We start from the raw sequence: 12,454 nt of genomic DNA on the forward strand, positions 1-12,454 counted from the left end.
AAAGTTATGAGATAAAATGTTATTTTCGCATCTCAATAAAGGCATCCATTAGGCCCACAGATATTTTTCCAGAGGCAGAAATGTGCCTTCTTAATTTCACTTTATCTAGGAGCCGCTATAACGAGCGTGAATTGCTCATTGATGTTACCTATAGGTAGTAGACTAGATCTTTATCGCTCAATTAAGCCTACATGATTGAGACCGACAACTTTGAAACTCAACATTTTCTTGCTTTCCATAATAGCCTATTATTGATAATCATGTTGCATCTTTGCATTAAAGGCTTTATATTATATGTGATTTTTCACACTTAAATATAATAGAAATCAAGTATATCCTCTGAAAATAACTGTGAGTCATGACTGTCTACAATGGGTGTAACACCAGAGTCCCACTGTCTGTGATGCTTTCCCAGTTTTCCCAGTCATATTTTCAGTTTGTTTACATCGCCCGGACAGCCGGCTGACTCCTCCCCTCGCGAACAAAAGTTGTTTAATTGAGGGACTAGAGAAAAGAAGAATAACATACTGTACTCACTGCTTAACTGCGTTTCTAGAACACGCTCATTTCAGGTAAATTTACATGCAGTGTGAAGATACGAGCATAATAAAGATCACTAGCATTAGCATGCTAACACAACAATGCACTGTGAGTTGTTTTGATTTCATGCTGGTGCTCAAGGGCGACATCTGCTGGATCAAAAAATAAACGCATATAAAGCCTTTAAGGAAAGAAAACAAATAGACCGCGATAAGCTAAATTTCAAATGTTGAATGTTGAATTCAACTAGGCCTACATTCAAATTCAATCTTGAAACAGCAGTTGAAATTGGCTCCTAAACGAAACCTATGCATGTAAACAAACTGAAGATAGGACTCGGAAAACTCTGAAAGCATCACAGACAGTGGGACTCAGGTGTTACACCCATTGTAGACAGTCATGACTCACAGAGTTATTTTCAGAGGATATACTTGATTTCTATTATATTTAAGTGTGATATATACACATATAAAGCCTTTAAGCTCAGTAATAAAGTATGTAAGCACCCATGAGCATTATGAAAAAATGATACCAGTAACAAAATATATATACAAGCCTACACCAACAAATATGTGTCTGGGCCTGTAGCCAAAAACTACAGATATATTCATATAAAAATATTCATTTATGGGCTCCAATAAATGGAGTGTCCTACTACTTTTCTGGTTGTTACTGAATTAACGTTAAAAAAATCTCAAAGTGAGATATACCCCTACCCAACTGCAGTAAATCATCAGCCTGGGTGTGTGGTTAGGAAAAACCTAACCTGCTGCACAATGACACCATTTGTTTGCAGGAAATTGAAAGTCTGACGTCCTGTGGGGATTTCAGTTTTCTAACCTTGCGAGGGAGTGCAGTAAAAAATTTGGTGGCTAAAACTGAAACAGACTTTCATGTGAAATGAGATGAAGGAGAACACCTAGATGTCAACTGATTTTTTTTCCCTTGTAGGTTACAGGATTGAGTGCAGAGTTACAGTAACAGGATGTCATGTTCTTCTTGAAATGAACCTACCACAAAGCTGAAGTTAAAAAAATAAATAAAATTAAGCTGCCACTGTTGTTGTTGTTGTTGTTGTTGTTGTTGTTGTTGATGATGATGTTGTTGATGTTATTAAATGCATTTGAGAATGCCACTTAATTATTCAAGCTCCTATTCTGCAGCTATCTCTGAAATACAACAAATCCATTAGTTTCGTATGAACATGGTGCATTTTGCAAGTTTATTTAGATACAAATATATCTCAACCCCAAAAAACACAAAGAATGGAGATATTTGGATTAAGTTAATGCATGCTATTTAGCCATTACAAGAAGTATGAAAACATAAAAAATGTAAATTCCTGTTGAGCCTGTCATGATCACAACAGATCTTCATAATGCCTAATATTAGCTCTTAGCTAGATTGTAATATACATCTTATTCACTAAGAATGGGTCATTATTGAAGTTTTCTGCGGTTGAACAATGTATTGGATACAGTCTGTAATGTCCTCTCCAGGAACTGGACTTTTCTAGTCTACAGGTGTCAAAGGTTTAAGCACTGATGATCTGATTTAATGATAGTGTGGTATTTTTACACTGCAGATGCAACTTCCGGTTTCCTGCATTGCCCCGTTCAAACCATGTTGTGTGTAATTTCTGCTTGCTGCGACCACCTCAAATGCAGCTTCTCCAGGCTTTCCTGCAGCAGCTGTGCACAGCCTGATAAATCCATGTGATGCAAGGCAGAGAAGACATCTTTCAAGCTTGCTGAGGAACGCTGGCTCCACAGCCTCAGCATCTGGTACTGCCTCTCTTTGGAGCCTAGACCCAAACCAGCCTCCAGCTCCACCCGCTCCAGCTGCTGGTCAGCCACCGAGAGCAAACGCAAGAATTCCTTCCATCTACGCAAGGGCACCTCCTTGATAATGGCATACAGGACGATGGCGGGCCAGTGCTCTGAATGATCATATTGTCCGCCAGCTGTACAGAGAGAATCACAGGCACTAGAGGTGAACAACCTGCATTAGTGTGCAGTGTATCTAGTGTGCTTCTGCATAAAAAAAACTTTTTTTTTTTTTGTAATCTTGCAAGTTTACCCTATTCAGTGCACAGCTCCATCTTGCTGAATGTTTTGTCCTTTGGTTTGTTTTTTGGCAAACTATAAACCCCGTTCAAGCTAAACTATCAAGATACAGGTCATCAAGATACAGAAACTGTGAAGAAGCATTTTAGCAGACCATGTCAGAAGATGGGGCATGTGTTGACTGCATTGATTGTGAAAAGGTTCACATGGTCCAAAAGGATTAGTTTGGGTGATATATTCTGTTTTCTTGACTGTAGACAAATGTCATCAAAGTACTAAAAAGCCCAGCCTGATATATCTTATTCCACTATGCCATAAACCTCCAGGTTTTCATTAGTCATATGTCACTTATTCATTATCACTACGCCCTACTGTTTGAGTAACATTTGCCTATAGGACAAAACACAGCCTTTTGAAAAATAAAACACACTTTGTAGGGTTTGACTAACTGTTGCAGCACTGCTACCAGTAAAATGATTTTTGATTCCTGGATGCGTTTTCTACATTTATTTGTGAAACAAAATCATAAATAGGGATCAAAACCTACAGTAAAAGATCTAACAGCCATGCGGTCAAGTCACTCTACAAAATGATACACAGCAACACAAAAGGACAACAACAGCACACAGATAATACAAGTATTATAAATGGATTTGTCATGGAATATTCCAAAAATGAGATCTAAATGCATGTACTGTACAGTCATTTCAATGTAATTCACACATAAAGGAAGAGGATGCAAAGTATTACAGTTAAGTTATATGCAATCTTATCTGATTTCCATTTACGCAAAGGCCAACTAGCTGACTGATGCACGAGTGAGGGCGGCACTGTGGGCGTTACAGCTGATCAGTGATAACTTACATGCTGAACAGGCATAGATGAAAAGGCTGAAGCCCAAGATAAAACACCACAAAAAGTGTAACTTTGACATTCTGTTTATTTTTTTTCCCCACAACATTTGATGTTAGCTGCATGATGTCTGGTAGATTACATTGTAATTAAATTCAGGTGATGGTTTGATAGAACTTTTTAACATTTTGGTAACAATCTATGCTCTAATGCTGATAATGGGCTTTAGTTTTAAGTCATTGCTCTCACATTGAAGATGAACGTTTTTGTTATTTATCAACTCAACTTTTATTTTATCAATTTAAAATAAACACAAGGTACTTGTGCTCTAATGAAAGGATATGCGAATAGTGAAGAAACCCCTCCTCCTAATTATGGCCCTATGCCCTACTGAAAAGTTATATAACCTACCTTGTGGCCCTTAGATGCCACTGCAACCAAAACAGCAATGCAACCAAAACAGACCCTGGCTCTGATTATGTAAACAAGCCAGGTTGTGACAATGCCGATACTACCTACCCTACCTTACCACATGAGCAATAAGTAGATAGATAATATGTAATTTATAGTTATTTTTTTTTATTTATAGTCTTGTTTCTATTTATATAATAAATAGAAATAGAATAAATAGAAACATGACGCTATTGGCACTCACAACTCAACCTAGGGTGTTTTGTCCAATTAATCCAAAATTCACTGTGTGTTTTTGATAACATGTATGGTGGCCCTGAAGTGCAAAGCACAATGAAAAATCACAAAACAAAAAAACAAATTTAAAAAACACAACAAATAAGAAAACATTGTTGTTGTTGCCATTTGTTGTTGTGTTTTCTTATTTGCTGTTGTGTTTTCTGACTGATCATTGTGCTTTGCACTTCAGGGCCACCGTAAATATGAGTCTCATTTCACCACAGTATTGAGAGTGAAATAAAAATAAAAAAAACAGTTCCGATTCAAGTACTGACAAATGCTGACATGCCATATCATGCTAAATTTGTTTTATACAAAAATGCAATACAAGCTGAAAAAAATGAGTCAACTCCAAACAGCTGCTTCTTTCATCCATATTCTACTGAAATCTTAGGGCCAAATATTTGTAACCATATATATTCACATTTATGTGTTATCAATCAAATGCACCAGTGAGGAACAGGGATGTCAAACATCAAAATAAATTGAACCAATTCCAAACAGTTCACTTATTTTCATGCTGTTTATTGTTGCCTGACAACAAGTAGTGAAACCTACCTTTGTGTTCAGTGGCTGGCAGTAGAGGACAGTCGTGGGTTGGTGTGGGATGTTCTTGTGTGGCCAGCACCTGTTTTGGAATCATTATGGGAGTTTCCTCAGATATATTTAATGTCTGAGAAGGACAAACAACAAAGAGAGGTAAAGATCAATTGAAGATTGAAGTGTCAAAGCGCAATGGGTAAAATTCATCAGTCTTTCTGACACACAACTATATCATCTAGATAATTCATCACAACTCTAGCTTTCTAAAAGAAAACTGATCAATTGATTAACTTTCCTCAAATTGACCTTCCATGTCTCTTTTTATTCAAACATTCATCTGTCTGGCCTTCGACAGGACATCAACAATCTTGAGCTCTATCTGAGCAGAACACAAAATTTGCAAAGTTTAGCACTTACCAGTGTGGTTGTGCTGATGTCCTGATGACTGTTTTGTTCTGGTAGGAGGAAAGCAGATGTTATCTATAAGCTTCCGTCTGAACACATTTTTGAGTGAGAAGCACACTTTGACAAAAAAAAAGCAAATACATTGCTGAGAAAAAAAACCCATTTTAAATCTGAAATCTTTAATGTACAGGGATAGAAAGACTACAGACGTATTGAGACCAAAATGAAAAAGTATTCATTTTAGACGTTTAGGTGTATCATAAAAAGTGAATTACTTCTACAGTTGGGTAGTTTAATTTATAACAATATATATCTTAACAGGCTTTTTTAAAGATATATTTAAAGTAACTTGGTACTTATAGTAATCCAATTAAAAAAACAGTAACAAAAAGTATATTTATACCTCTGAAAGTGAAGAAGAGGTATGAGTTGCATAAAATCAAAGTACTCAAGTATGAATCAAGTACAACAACTGTACTTAAAGGGATACTTCACCCATTTGCATTAAGCTTTGTATCATTAGAAACCTGGTAGTATTTTTGAATGGTCGTGCATCCCGCCCTCATTTTCCCCTGAGATGGGAAATCTTTGTATTTCTAAGTCTGAAAAGAAGCTTCCAGTGATGCAAAATGACGATTTTTACGTCACTGGAAGCTGTTGCGGTTAGTGGGGTGAAACTACAACGCTAGTTCCTCATATTTTCGACCACTGAAGCTACAGACCAATCACAGATCAGTGGGTGGGAACTCACTCCCAGAATCGAAACTTAACGTCCGCCATATTGCTTGGAAGTTATGCTAACAGGCTCAATGGAGAAAGCTGATAATGGCGAAAAAATATAAATATAATGGTGAGATGGCTGCTGCAGACAGGTCGGTCTTGTGTTTTGGCTGCTGCCAAACACAAGACCGGGTGCCGCGAGCCCGGCACAAGACTGGCCTGTCGGCAGCAACCGTCTCACGGCTGTGTTGCTATATTGCCGCTGCCAGCTCAGCAGCCGAGACATGATGCCTGCCTATCAGCGGCGGTGAGGACGAGGAGCCGGGGTCGGCTCGAGCTGGGGCGGACTGGTAGTGTCGGTGCTCTCACTGTTTGCCTATGGACTCAGACATAGAGTCTGTTTTCTGCCAGGAATTTCCAAGATAAATTCTGGAAGAAATCTCTGAATCTGTTGAGGAAACGGTCTTATGTGTTGAAGTAAATATGTCTGTAAATGCTTTTATTACTATATTTCTACTGCTATATTGTATATTTTGGAGAAACTGTAACGATCGATTTTCCCTCTGGGATTAATAAAGTATTTCTGATTCTGACCTAGAGGACCTTAGTGGGAGTGGCCTGCGGTGCTGTGCATTCTGGGATTTGGTATCTTTCATCCACATGATTCAAAAATAAACTTTCTGCCTTTTCTCGGCCAAGAAGGCACCAACTTCAAAATTTATTTCACATTTCTAATACATATATGAACCAATGTCAATACAGATTCATGTTTCAACGGGTGAAGTATCCCTTTAAGTACAATTTATGAGTGCATGTACTGAGTTAAATTTCATGCTTAGTTACCGTTGAATTTTGGTTCCTCGACAGGCAGCTCCAGGTCTTTCTTTGCACTCCAAAACGGACAACTGGCAGGGTATCTTAGTGGGTTCTTGTTGAGGAAAAGGAGGCAGGAAAGTAACAGAAAAGTCACAACATAAACTCCCCCCAGAAGCAGCCAGGAGAATTGGTTCAGTGCTGTGGAAACAAAGAAACACACTGAAATCAATCTAAAAGCGAGAGGAAACAATCAGGGTCTGTTAAACATGCACTGTTGTAAGTTTAAAGGCTTTTAAGCCATATAATAATAAGACAACAGGATAGTATGTGTATTCGTTAAATTACTTGTTAAAATCCCAAATATATTTAGAACTAACAGTGATGTGGAGTTGGATTCACTGCAGTGGTTGGAGCTTTAGTTCTTCTAAATGTAGCGCTCATAGGTGTAGTTGTAGTTGTAGGTAGATTCATCAAGGTAGTTATAGCTGAAGTTGTGCTGAAAAAAAGAGAAACTTATATAAATAACACCAGAAGCATATTTTACCTTACACTAAAGGATAGTTCCCAATTTTTGAAAGTCTTATTACAAATAATCTAGTCCATCTTTGAACACTGAGTCAGTTCTTCCTTGTTGTAATATTCAAATAGGTAATTAAACAATCCTTTTCTACTGTGATTTAAATGAAAGCAATGGATTACTAAACTAAAACACCTAATGGCATGTAAAAGATTCAAAGTTGGTCAGAGACAAAATTTAAGGTTTTTTTAATAAAATAAAACTTTACGTTTTATTGTAGAGTGTCCCTCTGCTGTTATGTGTCAGAGATAAAGGATGAAAACAAAAGAGAAAAAATTGTAATAAAAGTCTGATTTTTGAAGACACTTACTGGATTTCTTTACCTTGGATAGCTCAGGCTGAATATAATTTCAGATACTTGCTTAAATATGTTTGTGTGCACTTTTTTCACATTTACATCTAAAACCAATCTTGAGGTTACTTGTTTAAATAAATAAAAAACCACAGGGCTTGATAATGATTTGGACAATAAACTGAGGGGGAGGAAATTAGTTTCAAAACGATATATTTTGCTGTCCCTCCTCCTCTAAAAAACAACAGCTAATTCCCTCTCACATTTGTGTTCACATGGCTGTGATGAGGCAGGAACACTGATCCATGTATTGTGGTTTTGCCCTTCTGTAAGGAGTTTTTGGAATGAGGTGATCTCAAATTTGTCTTTTATTGTGAGAGTGAAAATACTTTTCTGTCCACTGGCATATACTGTATATACTGTATCATAATTCTATGAGACTTACAGTTTACTCCAAAGTTGTGTACCCATACTTTTGTGGGATTTTAAAAGGAAATCAGGCTAAATCCTATATATACACACTCACAACCCTTTAGTCACAAAGAGACCCTCAAAGTCTTCACAAACCTGAGACCTTTAACATCCACAGCCTCATAGCCACAAAGCACATACAGGCAATGCAGGGCCTCAGTAAAAACCACAAGTAGGCTACTCAGTGTCTTACACAAAAGTTTAAAAAAAAATAAGTTTCCTCCACTCTGACAAGAAGACCACATATGCCCCCTTAACTGAAATCAGGTCAGGCTTTATTCAGATGAAGACTTAATCCTGATAAAAGTATCCTACAAGTGATATTTTTTCTCAGTTGATGGAAATGTTGTTAATTATCAACAGTCAACAGCGTATCCAAAAAGGAAGCATGTATAATAGATTAGGTTTCATAGAAAGGGTAAATATAGCAACATAGAAATGTAAAGAACATAGACAAATAACACTTGACTGATATTAATGGTAAATAATTATAAATAAAATAATTATAATTAACATAGCTAGGTTTTCCTCTGTCAAAATGTATCTCCTACCTCTGACACTTCCTTTTGCAGTCACGATGAATAGCAGACTCTGAAAAATATTTGTGTGATTAAAAAAATATATGGCTTACTTTTGAGTGTGTTTATACTAAAATACACTAGCCAGATTATATACCAATGTGGCAGGTGAAAATGCTTAAGCAAGGCTTCCACTTTCTTTGAATTCACTTACCTTCACATTGTTTATCTGGGCATGGCCTGCAATCCCCAAAGACACGTTCATCTAAATAGTAATGTCTTTCTGGACAGTCACATATATAATCACGCTTATTGGTACAGTTCTTTATTGTCACCTCTTGATCTGGGGAAAACCAAATAAACAGTGTTTCTTTCACAATACAAAGAAAAATTGTCATTGGGTCTAAAAAATAATAATAATAATAATAAATTTGGCTAATTAACTACTTCTAATACCATCAGTAAGTCTGAAAAGAATGACAATTTGATCATTAAAGAGCTGTGTGCTAACTGCCACAAATAGCATCAGAAGTGTATTTTAATAACCAGAAAATGTAATCCAACCATGATCATTGCCAAAATTAAAATTAAAAAGATTAAACAATATATGAGAAGCTGAGAGGTAAGTTTTCTTTTAACCAAAGTGATTAATGATAAGATACTTACGACTACATGCCTTACAAGTTTCACATTTTGGTAAAAAGTTGTTTTTATCTGTGAATGTGTCATCATCACATTTGCTACATCTGTGCTGTTTTACTGGATCCTCACAGCCAGCACTTTTATAATATCCTGGGAGCAGAATAAAAAAAGGGAATGAGTAAAAATGTGATAACTTCCCTATAATTCTGTAACACGAAGCTTTGTCAGTATGACTTACCAGGTGGACAAATTGTATGACATGAACTGTTGGTTTGTTGTGTCAAATTGGCATATCTCAGTCCAGTTGATAGGAAGGCAAGTATCAGGAGGATAATCTGTAAAAAGATGAGGATTTATAATCGAATTTGAATCAGAAATACTTTAGTGAGATTAGACATTAGGGAGAGAGAAAAATAAAGCCTAATAGAAATAGGAATTAAATATAAATATAAAACATAGATAAACAACAATAAAATGAATAAGGAACATAATGCAGCATGTGATACTTTGACACAATAGCTGCCATTACAAAAGGACAACTGTGGAAACGTGGCTTGTGCTACTTATCAAGGCATTTCATGGGTTTATAATCAAGTGGCAACTTTTAGTCTTAAAAAGTTAAGCCAATGTGGAAGTGCACAATCCTGCAGTTTGTCTAGTGTCTGCTTGAGGCTGGCTCCAGGAACACCAGAAGTCACATACACATAAATGTCAAAAAAGCCTTTTTTACAGCATAAATTAACATGTACACAGCCTGGTACAAAAAAAACACGAAATGGTCTGATTGGTTACTGTCATCACTGCCACATACTGTACGGTGGGGTTCATTTTTTTAAACTGCTCCGTTTTTATTTTGAAAACTATACATATTATCCATAGTTAGATGCGTAGCTGACTTGACTGACAGCTGGAGTTTGTTGTAAAGCAGTCTGAACCGAAAAAGCATTCCCGATTCATTTTAATTAGGAGTGAACAAGACCCATTGCTAACAGATCTTTGATATTTGTATGGTCTGGGACAGTTGTTTTCAACTGGTCAAGTCTAAGGACCCACCACTAACTCCTTCATGAAAATCATGACCGAAATTTCTGATATCAGATTTATTGAATGAAAAATAGCGCAATTTGGACATCAAATGGTACAAAACACATGACGGAACAAAGAGAAGGAACAAAACCAACATGCTTGAAGAGTGTTTCATAGACTTTATACACTTTTTTTTTCCAGCCACATGTTCGCGACCCACTTTTGGGTCCCGACCCACCAGCAACTGCATGGATTCTTTCTTTTCAACTACATACATGTTTCGGCAATGGGTCATCACATATTCTGGTCATTGATAAACCTAATTTTGTAAATGTTAAACAACATCAAACATTAATGCATTTAACATAACAAATGATCCACAACTGTTTTGATAATCACAGACTTTGTGGGCCCCTTCTTCCATACACTAAACATTTTACAGCCCAAATGATTAACCATGAAAAGGCCTCCTATTATAACCAGGGTTGTATTCTTTTTTGAAGAATTGATGTAAAGCAACATGTTTAGCCATTGTTCTTATATCGTGTTTATCTCTCACACAGCATTCAGAAAATGATAAGATATAAAAAAAATGTGTCACTTATTATGTCATTGTAACATCAATAGATGTTCTGTTACAGGTGTCGATATAAAATGTACTCACAATAAACTAAATTTAAGTAAAACTGTTAAGCTGATCCATAAACAATACCTCAATTAAATGACTTACCTCGTCCATGCTGGCAGATTAGACTGTGTGGAAACTGGACACGTGTTAGTTGCACAGACAACAGATCACGAAAATATGTCCCCAGATGAAAACATCACTGCATTAAAAAATAAGAGGAAACTCTCTGACTTTAGGTCATCTTTAGATTTCCGTACAAAGCTGACTCAAAAAAAAGCATTCACGGAAGCCTGTGAGACTACCAGTCTGTGTGTGTATGTGTTTGAGTCTTCACAGAAACAGGAAACACACTGAGATCACCAAAATCAACCCCCATCACACACACACAAACACACACATGATGACAGCGTCACCACATGGGTTCCTCTGTTCCAATAATTCCATTTCACCTCTGCGATGATGACGATGATGATGATGTGGTTAAGACACAAGAGATAGGGACAGACAGGAGCCGAAAAAGGAGTAAGATTTGAGTGGAGTTTGTTGTCAGAGTGCAGCATATAAAGCACATTTAAATTGTATTTAATTCATGAACTACAAGAAAATCCTACCTTGAAAGTGGATTAACCAACCTATTTGTGCATTTAAAACATACAAAAGCAATATACAATTTATATGTATGATTACAATTACAAGTAGTAGTAAAGGTATTATGTACAATATTAAAGGGATACTTCACCCGTTGAAGCATGAATCTGTATTGACATTGGGTCATATATGTATTAGAAATGTGAAATACATTTTGAAGTTGGTGCCTTCTTGGCCGTGAAAAGGCAGAAAGTTTATTTTTTAATCATGTGGATGAAAGACACCAAATCCCAGAATGCACAGCACCGCAGGCCTCTCCCACTAAGGTCCTCTAGTTCAGAATCAGAAATACTTTATTAATCCCAGAGGGAAATTCGATCGTTACAGTTTCTCCAAAATATACAATATAGCAGTAGAAATATAGTAATAAAAACATTTACAGACATATTTACTTCAACACATAAGACCGTTTCCTCAACTGATTCAGAGATTTCTTCCAGAATTGATCTTGGAAATTCCTGTCAGAGAACAGACTCTATGTCTGAGTCCATAGGCAAACAGTGAGAGCACCGACACTACCAGTCCGCCCCAGCTCGAGCCGGCTCAAACTCCTCGTCCTCACAGCGGACAGGCAGGCCTTATGTCCCTGCTGCTGAGCTCCCGGCAGCCGGGCTCGGCCTGTCGGCAGCAGCCGTCTCGCCACTATATTTATATTTTTTCGCCATTATCAGCTTTCTCCATAGAGCCTGTTAGAATAGCTTCCAAGCAATATGGCGGACATTAAGTTTAGATTCTGGGCGTGAGTTCCCACCCACTGATCTGTGATTGGTCTGTAGCTTCAGTGGCCAAATTGTCATTTTACGTCACTGGAAGCTTCTTTTCAGACTTAGAAATACAAAGATTTCCCATCTCAGGGGAAAATGAGGGCAGGATGCACGACCATTCAAAAATACTACCAGGTTTCTAATGATACAAAGATTAATGCAGATGGGTGAAGTATCCCTTTAACTTTGAAAGCATCCTGAGGGTTTTTATTTGAAACCCAAATATTAGGAGTAGAGTTTAATAGGACAATTACAA

General features: G+C 37.0%; 1 protein-coding gene across 1 annotated transcript; it reads right to left on the reverse strand.

Annotated features, from left to right (window-relative positions):
- Positions 1-1,728: 1,728 nt before the first annotated feature.
- Positions 1,729-11,144, reverse strand: si:ch211-112c15.8 (tumor necrosis factor receptor superfamily member 1A). The gene is made up of 10 exons (XM_020632325.3): positions 10,889-11,144; positions 9,371-9,467; positions 9,157-9,282; positions 8,705-8,833; positions 8,524-8,563; positions 7,010-7,128; positions 6,660-6,830; positions 5,109-5,146; positions 4,707-4,821; positions 1,729-2,503 (listed from the first exon to the last, which is right to left on the reverse strand). Exons 1-10 carry the CDS (start codon positions 10,895-10,897, stop codon positions 2,157-2,159), a joined length of 1,191 nt encoding a protein of 396 aa, XP_020487981.1. The 5' UTR covers positions 10,898-11,144; the 3' UTR covers positions 1,729-2,156.
- Positions 11,145-12,454: the final 1,310 nt, after the last annotated feature.

This window comes from Labrus bergylta, chromosome 12, assembly GCF_963930695.1.
Source record: "Labrus bergylta chromosome 12, fLabBer1.1, whole genome shotgun sequence".
Classification (NCBI taxonomy): domain Eukaryota; kingdom Metazoa; phylum Chordata; class Actinopteri; order Labriformes; family Labridae; genus Labrus; species Labrus bergylta.

Excerpts from the sequence above, each read along its gene's own strand:
- si:ch211-112c15.8 (XM_020632325.3), bottom strand. Across the intron at positions 5,147-6,659 it reads CGAGGAACCAAAATTCAACG|AACAAAACAGTCATCAGGAC; the intron begins GTAACTAAGCAT and ends TCCTCCTACCAG. Across the intron at positions 2,504-4,706 it reads GCCAGCCACTGAACACAAAG|CTGGCGGACAATATGATCAT; the intron begins GTAGGTTTCACT and ends CTCTCTGTACAG.